Source organism: Euprymna scolopes, chromosome 11 (assembly GCF_053919585.1).
Source record: "Euprymna scolopes isolate OS-2025 chromosome 11, ASM5391958v1, whole genome shotgun sequence".
In the NCBI taxonomy this organism is placed as follows: domain Eukaryota; kingdom Metazoa; phylum Mollusca; class Cephalopoda; order Sepiida; family Sepiolidae; genus Euprymna; species Euprymna scolopes.
This window is the reverse complement of record NC_136492.1, coordinates 4,226,785-4,250,271: the sequence shown is the minus strand read 5'-3', so window position 1 is coordinate 4,250,271 and position 23,487 is coordinate 4,226,785. Positions and strand designations below refer to the sequence as shown.

At 33.3% G+C, this 23,487-nt stretch overlaps 1 protein-coding gene across 1 annotated transcript in view; it reads right to left on the bottom strand.

Annotated features, from left to right (window-relative positions):
- Nucleotides 1-23,487, bottom strand: part of LOC145287744 (lipoamide acyltransferase component of branched-chain alpha-keto acid dehydrogenase complex, mitochondrial-like) — a 55,380-nt gene that overhangs the window by 30,906 nt on the left and 987 nt on the right. Inside the window, exons 2-3 of the mRNA XM_080135509.1 lie at nt 6,810-6,954; nt 375-450 (exon numbers count right to left, since the gene is read on the bottom strand). Of these exons, the coding sequence (XP_079991635.1) occupies nt 375-450; nt 6,810-6,954 (221 nt within the window). The remainder of the gene's footprint in view (nt 1-374; nt 451-6,809; nt 6,955-23,487) is intronic.

The following is a 23,487-nucleotide window of genomic DNA, read 5'->3' as shown; positions in this document are numbered from 1 at the left end:
CTCTGCTTTAGCTTAGCATCATGAGAGGAGATTGAACATCAAAACCTCAAGAATTTTGCACAGTGGAAACGATAAAAAATATTGCCCTAAAGAAAACAACACCACAGCTTTACTTTAAAACTTTTATTGAAAAAATCAATTCAGGTAACTCGATTATGTAGTAGAGCTGACATCTATTCAATGTAGCTGCCTTCAGCCTCAACCCCCGCCTTAGAATACGATCTTTTCTTTCCGTGATGGGTATGTACATTATTAAAAAATTTGTTTTTCTTTTTTTTTCTTTTTCTTTTTGTAATATAAGGAGAATTCTAGCTAAGCAGTAAAAAAACAAAAATAAAAAAAGGCAAAAGTTAAGAAAACAATCTTATACATACCATTCTTTTATGTGGACTTCTTTAATACCTTCCCCGATGTCAGCCAACGTAAACTGCACAATTTCACCCAGTTTTGCTACATAAATAAATAAAGAGGTTAAAGTAGTTTGTTTGAAGCATTGTTTAATGTGCATATATCAACAAAATTTAGGTTTATAGAAGGTAAAACAATTCAGACATGTAACAGATAGACTTACACTGAAGAAACTTAAGATATAATGGTTGAACCGGTCATGCAATTTCACTTTAAGGATCCAATACATGTGTATGTATATACACAATCATATATATATATATATATATATATATATATATATATAAATAACTTTCTATATGTAATATATTCTTACTTGCATCAGATGGCATATCTGTGATGCTATATATTTCGGGAAGTCATCCCCTCGTCAGACGTGTTTTTGACTTTCAAACATGCATGGTAGATTTGCTGTAGATTTGCTGTCCATGTTATTTTTTTGCAAATTTACCTAAAATTACCTCTCTTTTTACTCTTTTTCTCTTTCTCTCCTGATCATTTTTGTTATAATCACAAAGTTCCTTTTTATTAATTTACTTTGTTCTAAACATTTTTTTTTTTTAATAAAATCATAAAACAAAACATTTCCTTATTAAACTATTGTTCTTTCAAATTCCCATTAACATCATTTTTATTAGTTTCCTCCCATTGAAAAGTATCATCTGCCATTCCAGGCTCTTTCTCCATTTTCATTAAAAAATGTTTATTGTGTCTAGAAATTAAAGTAGTTTGCTTGAAGTATTGTTTATTGTGTATATATAAACGAAATTTAGGTTTTATTGAAGGCAAAACAATGCAGACATGGAATGGATAGACTCGCACTGAAGCAACTTAAACTATAATGGTGGAAACAGTCATACAATTTCATTTTATTGAATAAATACATCAGGTGTGTGTATATGCACAATCATATATATATATATATATATATATATATATATATATACTAGCCTGTGTGCCCGGTGTTGCCCAGGTGTTTGGAGGTGGGTGCTGAGCAAAAAAAAAAAAGTGGTAGTAGGCAGGCAGGCTCGAACCTGTACTGCAAAGGAGGAAAAGAATGTGGAAAAAAAAAAAAGTGACGTCTTTGCTGTTGCACCCATCGCCAAACCGAAAGTTGTGAATATTTAAATTAAGGCTAGTCAATTAAAAGGAGGGGATGACTTTCGAAAATATCAACAGAAAAAACCATCCCCTCCCTGTAAACAAGTGCCCAGTTGAGGGTGAAGGATTAATGTTTTTAGCCAATTTTTCGATATTTGTTGTCCAAATGATTGAGCTTCAAAATGATACCGATCTCGTGAAAATCCATCAGCTCTGTCGAAATGTTTTGCAAGACATACAAACATACATACATACATACATACATTTAAACAGGTGAGATTTAAATATATAGACTAGCGAGGGCGTTACATGGGTGTTTGGAGGTGTGTGTGGAAACTCCGGGGGTGGGGGGTAAAAAAAAAATGTAAGTATGAGGATCGAACCCAAACTGTTGAGGCAAAGTTGTAAATTAAAGTGTGAAAAAAAAAACAAAAAAACGTACGACGTTAACTATTGCCCCACCGCGAGATACTAACAGAAACACGTTTGAATTTATTTAATTACTTGGATTTGGCAGGTGTCCGTTTTAATGAGTTAATGAGGTCAAGTTTAACTGCGGGATAGTATTAGTAGCAATACACATGAAAAATTGAAATAGCTTGAAATATTTCAATATTGGTATGCATAGAAAGAGCTTGATGAGCTAAGAAAGAATCTTTTTAAATTTTTAAAATCTGATTAAAATTAAGGAAGTTATGGCTATTTTTGTGCCTCACACGTTTGGATATTTTTCCCTCTTTAAGACCATATACGTTTCGTCACATTTTTTACACTACTTTTTCAGTAAAAATGTCATATCTTTGTTAAAACACAAGACTAAGAAATGAAATTTACCATATAAGTGTATTTTTGTACAAGGAATCAGAATATGCAACTGAAAATCTCCCAAAGTTTATGGTTTCCAAATAATCTGCAGTAAATGTGCATAAATATGCAGCAATTCCTTAAAAATGCCATGTATCCATAAACAGAAAAGAAGTTGGAGAACTCAAAGTTGAATTGTAATGTGCTTTATGTACAAAAAACTTAAATCTAAACATAAGACCATTTATAAATGAATATATTGCAATATTTCTTTGGTATTATTGTAGATTAACACCTTCTGTTTAACCCCACTCAACTCCTTCTGACCACCCCTCCAAAATGTGATTCTACCTTTTTAGGAAATTATGTATAAAATGCCATGAAAAACTTTAATGAAAGATAAACAAATTATTTTAGAATTGAATGTAAAATAATTTCCTAATATAGGTCATTCTAGCATTTTAGGGCAGTTAACTGTTTTTTTTTTTTTTTTTTTTTTTTTAAGATGATTATGTGTAGTTTTAAGAGGGTTTCTATGCAATGAGAATATGGGGAGGGTTGCCATTCGGACTTTGAATTAATTGTAGGGGCTAATGAAAATTATGTGTGAACATACTGAAAACTTGACAGAGACAAAGCTAACAAAAACAATATTAGAGGGGGGAGCGGTTAGTTTCACAAAAATTTAATGTAAAATAATTCACCATTTCCTGGCCATTCTAGCATTTTAGGACAGTTAACCAATTTATTTTCATGTGTATTTTTCTTTAAGGAAGGATCTATTTTTTGTTTGTTTGTTTTAGATGCTTGTATGTGGCTTACAAAGGTATTTTATTTGGGGGGGGGGGCTTGCCACTCGAACTTAGTGTTATTGTTAGGGTTAAAGAGTGTTTTAGGAATACGAACCGTTACTTCATTTTTGTTTTGTTGTCCTAACTGCAAAATGCCGTTTCCATTTCAAATAAATATTTTACAGAAAGATATATATATATATACATACATATATATGTGTGTGTGTATTCGACAGGTAAATAAGTCAGAAAATGTTATATTTAGTTTTAATTTAATAAGAAACTGCGTTGCGAAATTTCAAAGAAAATTCCATAAATTTGTTGATTTCTATTTTCGAGGTTGAAGGTGTTAATTCCATAGGCCGTTTATACTACGCTGGAGCAGGTTGTAAAAATATCTTTCGCTTAATAAGTAGAGAAAAAAAATAACGAAATAAAAAGCTTCCTAATTGTAGTTTGATGTGTTTTCTTTTAAAATTTCAAGAATATTGATATAGATTTTGAGGGTTTGTATTACTATACACATAGATTCGAAAAAGTTGTCAAAAAACAAATATATAACAAATAAATGTTATCAAAAGCAAGTTACTTTTCTACATAACTGGATAATTTTTTAGTGTTTTTATTTAATGTAACATGTTTATTCAGCTTGAAAACAGTGTTTACCGATGTTTTGGAAAATTTAAAATGGCGCCCGACTCTTGAAATGGTAAGTTTGTGGAAAAGAGTTAAAAATAAAAAAGTAGACAAAATACTGCTAGAAACTCGCTCAATATATGTTACCGTGACATGTGACATAGGCTGACATATATTCGGTGAGTTTTTAACAGTATTTTGTATAGTTTTTTTTATTTTTAACTCCTTTTCTCAAACTTTCCGTGTCAAAGAGAGTCGGGCCGGGCGCCATTTTTAATTTTCCAATACATCGGTAAACACTGTACGTTTTTCGAGCTGAATAAACATGTTACATTAAATAAAAACACTAGAAAATTATCCAGTTAGGTAGAAAAGTAACTTATCTTGCCTTTGATAACATTTATTTGTTATATATTTGTTTTTTGACAACTTTTTCGAATCTATGTATAAACGAGATTTTGATACTTATTTTGATTTTGAAAAAAAACATTTGTGGCTGTTCGCAGTAAAACATTGTTTTAATTCGCTGTTCAAAACTAATTTAAAGAATAAAAGTGCATGCAATCTACAAAAGTTTATTTTGTTTTTTTAACCATGTTTTTAAATTTGACGAAAAATGTGAGAAATTGCAACAGATTCAATGAATGTCCGCGTATTCAATCACCGCGAGCGGATATTTTGTCAACACGGTTTTTTAACAAATAAGAAATAATATTTATATTATGTTTGAAACAACTGTAATAGTTTATTTTGGAAGTATATTCCATAAATAAAATAAAAAAACCCACTTTAAAAACAGAAATTACGATTTTTTTATATTTTATTCGCAGTATTGTCTTAGGGGTGTCAAATTTGCAATGGCGATTTTCCCAAAGATTCTGACACTGCTACAGATTCATAATGCCGAATTGGTTGGGATTGTTGTTATTATACATTCTGAAAACCGAATAGTTCTAAACTAATGTTATTCTGATAACAAAATAGCTCTAATTAAACATATAAGAACATTTATATTCATATTTTCATGTTTTTCTTAATTCGTTCTTGAATAAAAATTAAAGAACGCATGTTGTTTATACACTGTGCGGTGCTATGGCTGATTCTACAGGCTGGAGCTGCTGCTGCTGCTAGTACTTCATTTGACCAAATTCGAGAAATAGAAACAATTTTTTTTTCGAGTAGGTCCTTTTAAATTATCAATTACCGCGGTCCTACTCAACATAAAATAATACTTTTAATTGATAAAGATAGTAAAAAGATTGATTTACTTACTACTGGGTGTCCGAAGAATTTTTTTTTCAAAATGTTGGATACTAGTCATATTAAAGTCTTATTTTTAACACAACAAAAAAAGAAATGGTCAAAAATATTTCGGACACTTGACAGTATTAAGATTAACACCTCTACTGATTGGTTCCCAAATTTCATGACGAAATTCTTCATACAATCACGGTACGGACCTTTAGAAAACAGGGGGGGTCATTACAAAACCTTACCGAAAACGCCATTTTATGACGTTCACATTTTTATCACTTTATTTGCTTAAAACTCTTAAAATATATAATGTACATTCATATTCATTAATTCATTTGAAAGTATATTCATTTCTGAACAAAACAGTAGTAATTTGAAGACTTGAAGTGCTTTGGTTTAAAAAATATGGCTATTTTAGTAGAACTACCTTGAAATCTGTGATTATCCAAAGCGTTTTTTCGTCCGTGTGTATTACTAGTATTAGTATTTCATTTACTGCGGGAACGCTTCCCAAGATGTTATAGGAAAAAGACTAACCCATATACGGCGAGCGACAAATGTTGAATATTTATCTTCCCGAAATAAAGCAAATTAAATAGACAGGCGAGCTTCGTTAACTCTGAGATATTACGATTTATATGTGATATAAAAAGTTTTAAAAAGTTGTGAACCGACCGACCGCTTCTCTGAAAAAAGCCTTTTGTAGACATACAGAAAAAGCGAGCACACATACAAACATTTTCGCTTATATATATATATAGATTATATAACTTTCTACATGTTCTTACTTGCATCGGATGGTCAGGTGGCATATCTGTGATGCTATATATTTCAGGAAGTCATGTTTTTGACTTTCAAATGTACATGATCGATCCTATTGAAGATGGAGTTATTCTGCAGAATTTTATTTGTTCAAAATGTGTTGGCACTGAATATTAATTATAGTCTGTTTTATTAATATTTAACCTTCATTATTTATCTTTGTATTTTTAACTAATAATTATTTTCTATTTATTATTTGTTTCATTTTTTTACTGTTAGATTACTGTTAGATACTGATCTTATGAAAATTTGTCACCTCTGTCAAAAGTTCTAGGCAGACATACATACATACATACATACATACATTTAAACAGACAGGTGAAATTTATAGTATACATTTATGAAAAATATAAAAAGAAGCCTTGAAGAAACAAACATTAATTCAGCTTTAACATAATAATAAGGTATTTATAAGGACCATGGTCTCATAAGAATCATCCGGGTGATTTACAGGAAATTCCTGAAGGTGCTGAAGAAAAGTTTAATGATTTTTTTTTTGTGCAAACGCTCTCAATTTTTTTTTTTCAATCAAGAATATATTATTTCTATCAGTATGAAGTTAATTCAATGAAAAATTTATTGAAAAATGAAAACAATATTCTTGAATGATTATTGGAAAATTTTTTTTTTTTTTTTTTTTTTTTACAAAACTAAGAAAATTTAAATTCAAATAAAAAAAAAACAATCATTGTAAGGTAAGTTTTACGAATAAATGTTTTTTTTATTTGAATAACAACTGATTTTAAAATGTTTTCCATTATTTTTTTCTTTTCTTTTTATAATTTTTTTCTTCAAATAAAGACAAAAATTTAATTTTTTTTTTTTTATAATAAACCAATGATAACAAATATTTTTTATGATTTTTTTTTTAATTAAGGTCAAGACACTCAGCATTTCAGCACACTCTGGCATTTTCCATAAACTGCATGCACGATTCCGATGCTAGCACGGTTCTTATACTGCATAAGTATCAATAATAATAGATTGAGATACCTGAAGTGAGGTGGAGTTGCCTTCTCCACTGACAACTCGCGCTGTAACTGAGTTGGCATTCTGCTGACAGAGGCTTTGATTGAGAAGCACTTAGCGGTAAAAGTTGATGCAGTTTTCGAACTGGGGAATAGCGCCATCGAGGAATCTGCAGAAAGGACAGAATATTTTTTCAATCAAAGAATTTAAAAAAAAAAAACAAAAAAAAAAAAACCAACAATCCAAATAATGAACAAGTGATTGAACGATTTTGTGATTATCTCCCCTTCCAGCAAAACTATTGCACTTATATTTTCAACAACAAAATAAAATCGTTCTGTGTATATGTTTATCTGAGGTCTTTTTATCCTCTTCATCATTGCAATTTCATCTAAGGCCACATCCATAGCCTTGAGTCCCTAAGGGGCAAAGGCCATCTACAACTTTGTAGATGCATTTGTAGCGACTGAGTTCTTTTTACGGGGTGAGGGTGCTGGCCCCACGCTCAACCTTCCCAGAAGGTACATACAGTGCCCAGCCTTCCCAAATGGTCACCCATGTGGTATTGGCCAGCCTCAACGTTGCTTAACTTCGGTGATCTGGCGAGAACCAGTGTGTCAACGTGATTGTGCCGTACGCTTTCATCTAATGGTTGCTATAAAAATAAGTTTCTTTTCATGAAGAAGAAGGACAGATGGGTTTTCATAAATGGTTTTATTTGTAGAGAAAACTAATATTTTTTTACATTTCTATAAATATTTTTTGGAACTTGTGCAGTTTAATCAAGACATTAAAAAATGAAAACATCGAAAAAAAAAAAGTTATATTTTACGTATCCGTTATGGAACAAAGTTCTCCGAAAAAAAAATTTCACTTAATTTCGTCAGATAGTTTTTGTTTTACAGCGAAAAAACAATTTATTATGATACCGAGCAAAAGGTTCGATTTTTAGGAAGAAAAGCTAGTATTAAAGATGGGGAGGGAGTGTCCGAGCTTTAACTGGAGTTATCTCCCTTTGGCATTTCTAAAATTAAAAAAAAAATTTTTTTTTAAATCCAAGATGTCTGCTTTCAACGCGCTCTCATAAAAATGTGTTTTTCCACTGTAAAAAAAACAAAAACTACTTGATGAAATTAAGTGAATTTTTTTGGAGAACTTCGTTCTATAACGGATACATACAATTTAAACTTTTTTCGATATTTTCATTTTTTAATGTCGTGACTAAACTGTACAAGTACCGTTAATTTAATTATTTACTTCTTAAACTTATCTTTCTAACTTAACTGAAATGGTCAAAATCACCTGTTCCTTCTTTCATCAGATTATTTCGATTATCAATACTTATCAAAGACATTCCGATACAAAAGCTATCTAAGAACACTGTGTCAGTCAGCACTAACCCTATTCGGGTTTAACTGGCTTCCTCCAAAGGATAAAGTTTCATAAGAGTATAAAATTCACAAGCAGTCCCCAGCCGCATGTATATCCCCATTAGGGGAGATGACGACATTAGGTTTTTGCAACTCTTGAAGGGAGGTGTCGACGTCCTCCTACATACAGCGCCTGGAATTCCCAAATTATGTTACATGAAAAGGGCTGTCCCTTTTCCATGTAAATAAGGAGAAGATTGGATAAGTGAAAATGAGATTAAGATAAGCCGAGACTTGAACCTTGTAAGCAAAGTTAAGAATTGGAATGTTAGAATTTAGTCTATTGATAAATTCTATTAGAAATAGTTAAATATTGTTTATATCGTAAAAAGAATTGATTGTTCATTCTGTTTGGAATCGGAATGTTAAAAATGTCAGGGAAATAGTTTATGTTACACTGGCAAGGGAGATAAAAACATTTCAGTGAATCATTTCTTCCTAATAAAAAAAAAAAAAAAATTACTGACATCTGGAGATATAGCTCAGTGGTAGAGCATTCGACTACAGATCGAATGATTCCCTGATCAAGCCCGGGTGTACCTCACCAATTTATTTTAATTTTTCTTATTAATGAGTTCAATTTACGATAAAAGAAGAGATACCATTTAAAATTCCCGCAAATCATTTCTTCGTTTGCATATTTTAAAATTAAACATTAACCAGAAGTGACTTTTCCAGGGCATTCATCGTCAAGCCCAAATATCAGCTGACATGATATTGTAAACAAACACAGACGGAATTTGATGAACGACATTATTTATTTATTTTTTTTTGCGAATTAGTCCACCGGGCAAATTATTCTTCATAATAATATAATAATCAATTAAGGATTGATTCTATAATACATATGCAATCTGCATAAATTAAAATATGTTTAAGTGTAGGCACCGCCAAAAATGGCCGAAAAATCAAGTTGTTGTTTTTTAAAACGAAATTACATTTATTAAAATCCATTATTTCTGAGTAACTTTTTTTTTCCAGAAAGATAAAACCCTGAATTTTATCATATAGAAAGCAGAATAATGTAAAACTTTTTCTACTATTTTTAATTAAATTTTAAATGTTAAATTTTCCCCAAAAGTTAACAATTGGCGTTTTTTGTTTTGCACAAAAAATGTATATAAATAGTTTAAAAAAAAGGTTTTTGAAAGAATTAATTTGTTCATTTCTTGTCTAACTAAGATTTAGGGTGATTTTCTATGAGAATATGCAAAAATATTATAATATAAGTACCTGGATTTCAAATAATTCCACTTATTCATATAGGCAACCAGTTACTTCAAGTCGATTTGATTACTGTTTACATTTGTGCTTGATAAAAAGCAAACTACGGAAGACCAAAAAGCCAAAAAAAACTTATTTTTCAGCGACGAAAATTTCAATGTATTATTAAGCTGAGGCTGACCAGTACCAGATGGGCGACCATTTGTATGAGTTTGGTTTTAATGTGCATGTGTGTAGGGGCCAGGCTCTCCAAAATGGGGAGGGGGGGGGGCAATTTAAAGCAGAATAAAAAAAATTATTTCAGCGCGTTTGGTCCACCATAGTCAAAAGGCGGCAAACGTTTCCAAACTTGATCGAAAAAATAATATTTTTAACACAAAGGGCACAATATTTATCGATTTTTTTTTGTATCGATTCTTCAAAGCATGCCCTGTTTAATAATGGTCATGCATTATTCGGCTCGCTAAAAAGAAATTGTTAATTTACTTATCAAAGATTTTAAAATGGCTTTATTCCTATAAATATTTAAAAAAATTTTTTTTTGTTTTGCTTAACTTAAATTAATTATTTTACTTAACATATTCACCGAATTTCACACTTCAAAACTCAAAAGCGGGATAATTAAACACAATCAAAGTTTTGATATTCAGACATAAAAATAAGGTATGCAAACACGTTTTTTTTTTGTTTTTTTTTATCTATAATCCCGTCCCTTACAACAACATAATATGTTTTGTTCAGTTTCAAATGATCATTTTAAGCATATTTGGAACCCCCTCAAAACAAGGGGGGGGGTTGTAAGCAAAAATATATATATATATATATAAATATTGTTTATGAAAAATAAGTGCACTGTTATAAAATTCATTCTTCTCTTAATAATCGCTGAAAATTTTGTATTGATTGGATAATTATCTGATTTTTGGTAGATTTTTAAAAAGACGGTCCGTCAAAAAGTACTTACCTAATTAATACATTGAAGACATTGCTGCTATAAATAAGGTGAGCTCCCTCTACCGTACTAGAAAATTAGTCACAGCTGAGAATATCCCATATCTTTACAAAACCACAATTTGCCCATGCATAGAGTATTGTTAGCATCTCTCACTCTTAGACAGGATTCAAAAAAGAATCTTAAAAAGATCCCACACTATCAACCAAGCTCCAAACCACAATGTTGCATCTTTGTGCATGTTTTACAAGTGCTTTAATAGAATGTGCTCCAACGAACTCATAGCACTTGTGGCCATTCAATATACATGCTCCTGGCTAACTGAGAAGCAGCAAAATCTCACCTCTTCATTGTTGAGGTCCTTAGATGCTGGAAAGACTTCTATTTAATATTTTCTTACCTCAGACTCTGGAATTTACTCCCTGCTCCTTATTTCCCTGACTGTACTAAATTTAAGCAACACTTACATAAAGCAAAAAAAATCACTACATTAAAAGTTTTTTTTAATAGGATATAAAGTCATTTTTGATACTCTACACCAAGGGTCTCTAAAGTTTTTGAACAGGGCTGGAGGCATATTGCTGACTTTGTAAAACTACGCGAGCCAAAATAAAAAAAAAATGACTTGGACGTGTTTTATACCATTTTGATCAATAGTTTTGCTTTTTAGTGAAATTGGTTTTCCAAAATCTCATTTTTTAAAATCTTTTTCTGATCCCCCCCTCCCCCCCCAAAAAAAGACACCATACTATTTTCACGCATTTCCATTTTAAAATTTTTTCCTGAATATTTTTACATTTTCAATAAGAGCTCTGCGGGACGGATTCAAAACTTTAGCAAGCTGAATCTGATCTGCGGGCCATAGTTTGGAGACCCCCCCCCTGCTTTACACCATTTCGTTGTATTTATCATTTTCATAAATCACAGATTAACGTTAACAAAATAAGGTGCAAGTCACAGAGACAAGAACACACACAAGATACGGTCACATGATTTTTTTTTTAATATTAAGATTTAAAAAAAAAATATAGAAATAAAATTAAAGCAATCAGAGAGATTAGTAAAATTCAAAACCGAATTTTGAAAAAAAACTTTTACATATTATTACACTACTGAGCCACCATACTTTCTGAAGGAAAAAAGAGTCACGGTTTAGCAATAACCCAAATATGTTATAAAATCAGCGAAGCAGACGATGACTTTGTTCATTTCGATGAATAACATAGCTGAAATACATTCCAGAATCGAGGTTTGAATTTCAAAATGAATTATTACAGAAATTTGGTATCTGTCTGAATCCAAACTAAACTCACTATCTTTTAATACTAGAGGAGGAGGGGAGGGGGGATAGTATCTGTTTGGTTGTCATTAAACCATTCTCCTAGGGATTATCTCACCCTTTGGAAAGTAGTGTAGTATATATATATATATATATATATATATATATATATATATATATATTAAATTGTAATTCAATGAATTTCAAAAACTCTCATTGGATCAAGTTGGATCAACAAAAACATTCATATCCTTTTTCTACAAATACTCCTGCTACAGGACTTCTGATAAATGTATTATTTTCACTTTGACTTTCCATGTCTCACTGACTTTAGCAAATAGGGTGCATACCTTTATAACTATTTGCTAATATTTTCACTCCTCTGATGAGATGGTAGACATCGAAACCCTATAGGTTAAGGAGATAAACTTTCTAAAACATTCTTTGTCTTGCTTAGAATAATAAAAATTCTTTGATATGAAACTCAACCAATTCATTTCATTTCAATGAGAGTTTTTTGAAATTCATTGAATTACAATTTAATTTATTTGCTCTATCTTGCATATCGAGCAATTCTTGTTTAGATGGGATAACTTATAGAATATTACTGCCAGTAATATTTTGTAAACCAACAATCTCACGTTTACATAACAACTGATTGTTAAATAAAAACTATTCCGAAGTATATATATATATATATATATATATATATATATATATGTATATATATATGTATATATATATATATATATATATATATTCAAGCAAATATTATTAAATGCAACAGAGACACTTTGCTTTATGATTCTTTTTTTTAATTTTTCGATTTTCCGAATAATCTTTTCTGTATCGAAATCAAAAATATTAATAAAAGTTCCATAGTTGTTGCTGTCACAAGCGCTTTCGATTCGTCCACGAATCATCAAGTGTGGAAGTAAAGTCCGAAGGAGCGAAAATGAGAATTAAAAGTGAAAACTAAAACATACAGTAAGCGGCGATAAGTTAAAATATAGAGTCGATGAAAAGTCGATTAAAAATAAAGGCCGATTAAAAATTTGAGTATTAAAAATAGCAAGTTCGTGGACACCGTTAATGAAGTCCGTCCAATACGAACTACGCAAGACATTTTAGAATGTTACTGCTTTTCTCGAATGCGATATCATTTATAGTGGGTAATATATGACGCTTAAAGAATTTTTTATTTTTTAATATTATTTTCCTGTTGTATAATTTTTATGTTGTCAATGAGGACCTTTATATATATGTGTTTAAAAATAGTGTGAATCTGTAGTATATATATATATATTCTCTTTTTATGAGACCACATTCCCAGGAATTACTTCCTCCTTGGGAGGGGGAGAGTGCAGCAGGGTAATGGAGAATCTGTTCTGTTGCTCTGTTGGCATAAAACCACCCCTCCCGGGGATTACCTCATCCTTTGGGAAATGTAGGGTACGTACAGATTTTCAATGTCCATTTTCAAGAGAATATCAAGGGCTTTTCAAAGTTTTTCAAGGCCTTCACCAGACAAAATTCAAAACAAAATTTGAGATTCAAAAAAAGTGGTAAAAAAAAAAAAAAAAAAAAAATCTAATCTCCAACAAATAAATCTTACCATAGCCAATAAAAATTACTTTGTAATCTACTTGCATCATTTTTTGGTGTTTTTAAGTAGTTTTAAATGCTTTTTTTTATTTCATCTCAAATATTAACTCTTTTTACGACTTTTAAATTTCAAACCAAGATGGTTGCCATATTGTCCATTTTTTGTTTTTAGCCTGGCTGGCCTAATTTTAAAGTATCACAATTGGAGGGGGGGGGGTAGTCATTGGAGAGTCCTGTCCATGCAAGGAAAGTATTTTTTAGAGGTGGGAGATAATTTTATTTATGGCAGTCATCTTTACTCTCCCCCTTAAAAAAATTATAAAATTAAATTATAAATGAGAACAAAAATAGACTGAGATTTCAATCTTTATCACAAAACTAGTTTTGTGATAAAGGTCAGTAACTCTTGTATCCACAATTTTATGCAATTTCAGAACAATGTATTTCTATTTTATTTTCAATATTTATAAAATATTTTAATGGTATTTTTTATTAATACTTAAAAAATAATTTAATAGTATTTATTTTAATTTTAATTTTCATATTTCAACACAAATTTTTACAGGATATAAAGAATATAATTTTTAAAGCCTTTTCAAGAAATTTTCCATATTTTCAAGGATTTTTCAAGGTAATAATGCCTTTTCAAGGCAACATTCAAACCTCAGGCACTTTTCAAGTTTGTACAAACATTGGAGTAGTATAGTATGTATGTATGTATATATATATATATATATATATATTTTTTTTTTATTACATTTTCACCCCAAACAAGGCACATTGCCACTCAGGTGTAGAGGGCTACTATCAGGGGCAGCAACTACTGGGGCACTATGTAGGGATTTGGGCAGCAAGATGTCGGTTCACGTTGCACTTGAAATTCTGCATGTCAGTACAGTTAGGGAAGCAGGATCCTGGAATGGAATTCCAGAGTCTAGCGGTTCTGGGGAAGAAACTCCTGGAGTAGAAAGATCTTTTACATCTAGGGATCTCTACTGTGTGGGGGTGGGATTTAGCTGCCTGTCGGGTTTGTCGAGGGTGTCTGCGTCGTGGGGGCACAAGTGTCTACAGTTCGTCAGAGCATTCACCATTAAAATACTTGTAGAACAAGCAGAGGGATGCAACGTTTCGTCGATGGGACAGAGGCTGAAGCTTAGATGCCAGTTCAGGGCCTATCAGATTGGCGACTCTTTTTTAAACCTTGTCTAAGAGCGAGAGACTAGTAGTAGACGCACCAGCCCAGATGTGACAACAATACTCCATACATGGGCGAATGGTGGCCTTATAGAGATACAGAATACTTTCAGGTGTCAGTAGTTTTCTAGCACAGTAGAGAGAGCCTACCTTTTTTGCAGCGGCCCTGGCAATGTTTTCAATATAATTGTTCCAGCTCATGTTTCCTGTGAACGTTAGGCCAAGCAGTTTGAAAGATGTACTCTCAGACAGGGAGTTACTGGCCATTGCTATTGGTGGCAGAGAAGGTTTCTTGTAGTTGGCAGCATTGAATGTGACCATCCATTTATGTCCCCATTCCACTACAGATTGGAGGTCATCCTCTAGTGTTTTTGCCATTTCTTTAGATATGTGTTCATTTGTTTTCCTGTCATGCCTGTTACAGAGTGTAGTGTCATCAGCATATATACCCATCTCAGAGGCAGTTTTGTCGGGGAGATCATTAATAAATATCAGGAACAATAGATGTCCAAGAATAGACCCCTGAGGCACTCCCGCATTTATATCACACTGTTTAGATGTTCGACCGTCGAGGACAACCTGGATTTTTCTCTTATCTAAGAAGGATTTAATTATGCTAAGTATTCTACCAGTGATACCGTATGATTTAATTTTCCTGAGGAGACCCTTGTGCCATACCCTGTCAAAAGCCTTAGATATATCTAGAGCTACCGCTCTGCCCTCCCCCGCTTTGTCCAGTGAATGGTATATACGTTCAGAGATTAGAGTTAGGATGTCAGCTGTGGAATGGGCTTGTCTAAATCCATATTGTTTGTCAGTCAGAAGTTTAGCATCTGTAAGGTGCTGGACTAAAGCATGGTTAATTATGGTCTCAAATATTTTGGCGAAAAGTGGGAGGAGGCTAATGGGGCGATAATTTGATGGGTCAGTTCTTTTGCCAGAATTCTTGAATATTGGTACCACAGAAGCGGTTTTCCAACAGCTCAGAAAGCATGATTCATTAAGGCATTTGTTGTAGAGTTTGGAGAGAACTGGAGCTACTTCGGCTGAGCACTTTTTTAATAGCACAGCTGGGAGATCAGGTCCACATGCTTTTGAAGTGTCAAGATTTTTTATGATAGCATGTACCTGAGCAGGGGTGATTTTTAGATCGTCTAGCGTGGCATCTGTCTGCAAAGGAAAGTCAGGCAGGGGGTGGTTGTTAGGGTCCAGTGTGGAGTTCGAGGCAAACCGGCTGGCAAGCATATTAGCTTTGTCGGTTGCTGAGCAAACAACCTCGTGATTGTTGGTTAGCGGGGGAATTGTTGATTGCCCATTATTTACTACACTGTTGTAGATTTTCCAGAAGTCACGGTTTCCTAATTTTTGTGCTTCGATGCGTTTTTTAGTGGTTTCAGTAAATTCTCTCTTGGCTGTCGCTATTTCTTTCTTAACGTTATTTCTAGCTTCTATGTACTTCTGTTTGTTTGAACTGGACTTATGTCAGTTAAATCTGCGGTATGCATGCTGCCTTTGAGCAATGGCAGTTGCGCAAGTCGAAGTAAACCATTGAGGAGAGTGGGGCTTGCTATAAAATTTCCGCATGGGAACATGTGCTTCCATTGCTGTTTTGAACCATTCAGTGGTCTCATTTGCGCACTGTTCGGCAGAAAGACAAAAAAATATTTCCCCATGGGGCATCTATGATAAGATCTCTGATGGCTTCCCAGTCAACCTTTTTATAATATCTCGTTGTTTTGAGCACTGGCTCTTCAGTTTTGGGTCTAGAATTTAGGGCGATTTCTACCATTATCACTGCATGGTCAGTGTTCCCGAGTGGGCTGTTAGCATATATATATATATATATATATAATATAAAGCTGAACGTCTGTGTGTGTGTCTGGTCACGAATAGGCTCCTATACGGTTGACTATTATAGAAAACTGATCACATATAATGATAGAAGATGTATCAAGACACAGAAATGGGTATGTTTGATCTGGCATAATGATGATTAATTAAAATTGCGGGGTCTGCGTACACGCCTGGTCCACAAAGTATGGAAATAAAAAATTTAAAAAAATGTTTACAAGTGTTTTTGATATAGATGTACATAAGAATACTTTGATAAGTATGTTTTAACTTAAATAGGGATGGTATAATAAAATTGTGGGGTCTGCGTTCGCGCCTGGCCTCCATAGAATGGAAATAGGCACAAACTGTAATAAAGACTTTTCATATCTATCTGCGTAAGTATACTTTGATAATTATGTTTCAGTTTGAAGAAATATGGTATAATAAAATTATGGGGTGTTCGTTCGCACATGACCTCCATAGAATGGAAATACGTCACAAAGTTTAACAAGGTTTTTTTTAATATAGATCCACAGAATAGTGTGATAAGTGTTTCAGTGTGAACAGGTATGGTATAATAAATTATGGGGTTTATCTATTTTATTTTTACTTTCATCATATTTTGCTTTGGTTTTGATACCCCCAAATTCGAAGCTATCTCTTTACAGCCCTTCCTTTTCATAACCTATCATACTTTCATAAATCAGTGTCCATTTTCTGTAGGCTGTTTTTGAACCCAGTCAACGACGGGTACGTTTGCATATATATATATATATATATATATATATATATATATATGTATGTATATATGTATGTATGTTCATCCATCATGAGAAGATCATTTTCCCAGGCATTACCTCTTGTTTTTTTTTTTTTTTTGGTAGAGAGGAGAGATCTGTAGCATCTGTTCTATTTTCATGCGACCATCCTCCCAAGTATTACCTCTTCCTTTTGAAGGGGAGTGTAATGGAGTATTTGTTCTGCTGTTCTGTTATCATTACACTCTTCTTCCAGGGATTGCTTCCTTCCTTGTGACGATAGTATACGTCAACAAGAAATTAGCACAATCAGTTGTTCATTACAAAATTCAACTCTAACACACACACACCTATATATATATATACACACACTTTTATTTTTTTGTTTACAAAGAAGTCAAAACTTATCAAGACCACTCGAGGATAATGGTTAATGAGTGTAAGATGGTCAGCATATTGGTCCATAGCGGTTGAAATTGGGTACAATAATTTGATTATTTAAATGGACGGCTCAACAAGAACTTGTTTTCATTGAACTTGTGGCTAGTCGAAAAAAAACCTTGATCTGAATCCTGGAGGAAATATGTCTAGATGTAAGAATAGAGAGCACTTTCTAGAACCTTCACCAAACTACCTTCTGTTATCAGGTGGTGTTGCTAATATACGATCACTGCTTGGTGATGGTTCTAGAAAATGCTCTCTATCAAGTCGGGTGTTATCCCTCATTCGGCAGTCTATTGAGTGAGCAACACATAGACATTTGCAACAAACATAAGACAGGCCAACAATTAACCTTATCCTCAAGTTACCTTCAGGCCTTGATAAGTGGTGACTCTTAAAAATAAAAAATCAGCTCAGCAAAACCACTACATTTCTGGTGAACCCATACTTTGAACTGTACGCATTTAACACATTTGCAACAGAAAAACATGCCAGCATCCTGTTGGAGGTCGAGACCAACACCAGAGATCAGAAACATTGACTTTGCTCTTCCTGCCTGTTGTCCACGTCAGCAACCTGAAGTTGCACTTCTCCAGACAATCTGTAATAACCATAAAATCATCTCATTAAAACTGCCATACCATAGTCAAGGATTCTGCACAGGGGTCTTTGCCCAAGCAAAATCACTCTCAGCTCATAACATATATGGGGGCTCGTCACAAGATCAGTCAATCCCAATGCCCACTCATAATTCCTCGTTGTTATGGTACTTAACATGAATACAAGTATTTGTAGAGATGCCCTACACAACAGGAACAGCCCACTCTACACTAAGGATCCTCATCGCTCACCAAAGTACTTTCCTATGCATGCAATCAAATGCCTTCTTGTGATCAACAAATGCAAAGTAGGCTGGTCTCCTGGAAGGAATGGACTTTTTCTGCAATGAAAATGGTATCCGCGCATAAAACCAAAATACATTTTGTTGATGCTTACAATCTCATGTATGGGAGTGTCCAAAATACGCTCAAGCAATTTCATCACCTGGTCAGTAAGCTTACTGCCGCGATAGTTACTGTAGCCACATACCTCCTGTCTGACCTTGTAGATGTTGAAGATGTAGTTCAGCTCTCAGGATCGCATAAAGCTGTCTCAGCTAACTGCATCTTGATGAGGATTCTAAACAGGCCAGCAATCTTGGCATGTTTCATGCTGCAGATGACCCTTAGAACCAATTCACACACGATAGGGATGGGGGGGTATGATTAGAGATATTTAAAGGAATAATGAACTTAGCCACTCAAACTCAACAATCTATGGTCCCCCCTTCGCCAGCAGAAAACACTATCACTAATTTCTCCCACTCTTTATCTGTGCCTAAATCTAAACGTAGATTCCATGAACAAAGCTTCTTTCTTATAACTGCATGCCTATGGAATTGTCTTCTGTCTTCCTGCTTTCCAGCTGACTACAATATGGTTGTCTACAAGTCTAACGTAAACAAATTTTTGATGAGCCGTTCCATATAAGTTAACAAATTTACCGAATTTCCATTACTAACGATTACTATATTGTCCAATTTCTACTGTATACTCTTTAACTCTTATCCTCGAGTGGCCTCTTGGCCTTGATAAGTGGTGATGCCCATGTAAAAAAAAAAAAAAAAAAAAAATTAGAAGCTTCGTGGAATGTTCCTACGAAGCCTTCATCTCTGTTGCCGAATGTGATTTCATCAGCATCATTCTGGACATACTTTTTATCCGCAGCATCTTCATTAGTGCAATCTATTTATTCAGCTAATCTCTCAACGTCTCGATCAGTTGAAAGAAATCCTTATAAACTGAGGCAATTTACAAATTTTGGTACCACTTCAGAGTACTCCTTTTTGAGAAGCTGGATTTATCCCACATTGAAAACCGACCATGTATGAGTATCTTAGCTCTATCCTCGAGGATGCAGGTAAATGGGAACTAAAGTTTGGATCATCTTGTACTAAAAAGCACAAAATAAGTTTCAGCTTTTTAAAGATTTTTAAAAAATTTTTCAAATTATTTCATAATGCGATATCAGAACAGCCCTGCAATACACCACCGTTATAAACCTATTGTAGAGCAAAGCATGTAAGCTTCCCTCGTAACAGAAAAAGATGACTTCCACATTATCATAATTAATGAACTTATGAATTCATGAGCTGAAAATTTCAACTTTCTGTTCCAGATATTGACGGTGTGAAACTCTAAGAAAGCAACCCCTGCCATAGATGTGTGTCAGAAGCAGACATGCGTAATTGAATTCATCCAAGTAGAATAAACATCAACCCAATAAACATCCACCTGCACCTGTTGAACGTTCACAAAACCGATGCAGTGGATGTCGCAACAGTTAGGAGATGGGTGCACCGATTTCAGAGTGACTGACAGGACGCTCATGCGCAACCACCACCCCTTTTGCATGGCTCTCTCGCATTTTCTATAATCGTTTTGCTGACAATTTCTAAACATTTGAAATAGTGGTTTCTGTGAGTAACGGCAACGGCACACTCAAGGTTGTACCATGACTGGCTGTTCTGTTTTTTTGTTCAAATTTATTGGAGGATATATAGCTGCCTATGCCGATTTAGCACATATAGGTTCGGTTGTTTGTGTTTTACGGCATATCAACCCTTTTCAGGTTTTTTAATGCTGAATCCAGTGATTTTGAAGAACAATTTTTTACTAGAATATATTTGTTTTTTTTTTTTCAAATCTGTTTCTATTTAACCCATAGTTGGGACCCTAACAGGTACTACCAATCCGGGTCAGAATGGACCTGGGAGCAATGGCAATTAAAGGGTGGCTCCACACTTCCCAAAGCCCACAAACTGGGGCCTCACCACTGGATATAGTTTAAGGTCATATCCAGGACCATTAGTATATATAAGTGTTATATTGTTGTCTATATATTTTAAAGACACACTTTTACAAAATGCATACCATAGAATATCTGGCGTGATAGAGGTCAAAATCGGCTTCGAAATCTAGAAGTTAATGCTCTTTTCTTTTCCCTACAAACTTTTTCTCACAGAGGAGACGTTACAAGCATGTCTCTGCACTATTGTTATTTTCATACCAAGTGCTCAACTGAACTCCAATCTATGGTTCCACTTTGCCAAACTTTCACTAAAAACGCTTGATTAGCTAGCTAAATGTTCGTAAGCCATCTGTAATGTAGGCATATATTCCATGCTCATGGCGAATTTTGGGGGTTAGATTTTGATGTTAAGTTAGAGTATCCTTTAATTACAAACTCATCCAGGGAAATAGTTGGTACAATGCCAGTTTTGCTTAGGAATAATAGGTCTGGTTTAGTGTCCTGTAATTGTATTTCAACCTCTGGAAGGCTAGAACGTAGACCGTTGATGTTGGAGAAGGAGAAATGGTGGTGGGAGTCTATGTTGGAAGTTGGAGTTCTGGGTTTAAATCGCATATTTTTTTCTGGAAACGTTTCATGATGGAGATACAAATGGAAAGAAGCGCCACCTGGCGACAGTTTAGTGAAACGCACCAAAAAAAAATATGGCGCCGTCCGTGTAATACAGAAGTGCCAAACAAGTTTGTTTTTACTGACTTTAAAACGTTTATTCGGTTTGAAAAACAAGTAATATTAAGTGCTACCAAAAAACAAAAAAAGAAAATGGCCACGATGTCTTTGAATTCTCGACAAAGACTTCAAAATAAGAACTAAACCGAAATGGTGATAGAAACACCTCCAAATAAATGTTACCGTGACATGTATTGGGTGGGTTCCTATCAGCATTTTGTTTTATTTCTTATTTTGAAGTGATTATCAAGACTTCAAAAATGTAAAAGGCCATTTTTTCTTGTTCTCTGGTAAGGCTCAATATTGTTTTTTTTTAACCTAATAAACATTTTACATTAAATAAAAACACTAAAAGCTTATTCAATTAGGTAGAAAAGTAACTTATCTTGCCTTTGATAACATTTATTTGTTATACATTTGTTTTGTGACAACTTTTTCATACCTCTGTGGATTGTAAAACTCAAATCCGTTACAAATAAGTCAACCCCCTTTTTTATTGTTTATTTTTCATTGAAAAAATTTGGACCATATCTGGACGATGACCTGGTATTATTTTATTCAATATTTTCAGAGATCGTCATTATTGCCAAAAGTCAACTCAAACAAATAAATATTTGACAAAAACTCTTTCATTAAAAACAACTCAAAACAAAAACATATTCAACTAAATACAACAAAAAACACTCAAAACTATCAAAAAATTATACAATTAAAAAAATAAATTTTATTGCATTTGGTTACAGTTATTTGTTGTTCGTTTGTTTTGTATTTCACCCCCCCCCATTTTTTCTTGTTAACTATACTGCACAATCGCCTCCTGTAATACTATAACCAGGTTTAAGTAAATTATTACTTGGTTTTCACCTTAATATTTTCCTCTAAAATGACGACTTTTGAAGGTTTTCGGGTATGCTGAAAACGAATATCGCATTTAAATTTTTCGCAAATAAGTAGTTTTCCGGATATTAAGCAATGTTATTTCTTGGAAGGAGTGCGCTTACGCGTAATTTTTCGGGGGTTGCGTTTACACGAAGAAGCAAAGCAAAGCAGTGCACTCACTCGTTCCCCCGCGTGTACCAAGACGGCCACCAGCAACAACATAAGAAATGGCATTGCTTAAATATCAGGAAAACTACTTATTTGCGGAAATTTTCAATTCGATATTCGTTTTCAGCATACTCAAAAACCTTCAAACCATCATTTTAAAGGAAAATGTTAAGGTGGAAACGAGGTAAAAATTTACTTTTTTTTTTTTGCCTTTCTATAAGCAAAGTCCTCCGATGCTTGCTGCGGGCCTGTCAGACTAAAATCAAATACGATTAAAGAAAAAACAAAAAACTGTATCCAATACCCCCATGAAAGTTGTCATATATATATATATATATAAGGAATATTCTGTTGTGTGATGTCAAGTCCGCAGCAAACGTCGAAAAAAGCCTTCTAACCTAATCATTACAGAATTATTCAGGCATTAACTTATTAATTGGACCAAAGCTATAACTAATTTAGTCAATTTCATGTTTCAATTGGCCTAAAATGTTAGAATAGGTCGGAAATGGGGGATCATTTTATATTAAATTTACATACGAAACTGATTTCCGACTCTAAATCGTTTTGTTATTGTTTTATTTGGGGGTGGGAATTGTTCAATTTACGGGCCGTGCTGAAATAAATAACGTTATTATTAAGAAACCTATTTTAACACGAGGAGGGGGGGATTTGTTAACTATTTTGTACTTTCACCTAATAATCTAAATTAATTGAACAAAAGATGGTTCTTCGTTGTTATTATTGTACCTATTTACTATGCCTTCCCACGGGACAGAGTTAGACACCAGGGTCGTTTTTTAACGTGGAGAAAAGGTACAAAAATAAAAATTGTCTCAGTCGTGAAGGATTTCTCCTCCACCGAAAGAGAACAAGAAAATGAAGTGCATTGCAGCGAACAGATACTACACTTTGATCTTGACCAAAAGGTTATTATTATTGTAGTTAAAATCGTTATTATTGTAGTTAAAATCGAAATATTGAATTTCAAGTGAAACCAATATCTACTGAATTGTCATGTAACAGTAATGAACATATCCAAATATTACGAAAAACCATGAGGTAGAAAATTAATTAAGTCATTGAGCGAAATAAAAAAAGAAGAAATCGGAGAGTTCTATTTGTAATAAAGGGAGATAAATATTTTCTGAAAACTGAAAGTCTGGCCAATTTAGCAAAACTTAATTTTCGCTAATTGTCTCCGAAAACTATTTTCATTAATAATTAATTTTTTTCCTTATCGTTTTGCGTAATTTTTGGATATGTTCATTACTGTGACATGACAATTCAATAGATATTAGTTTCACTTGAAATTTAATTTTTCATTCTTTCGAAATTTTGGCCTTTTGGCCAAGATCAA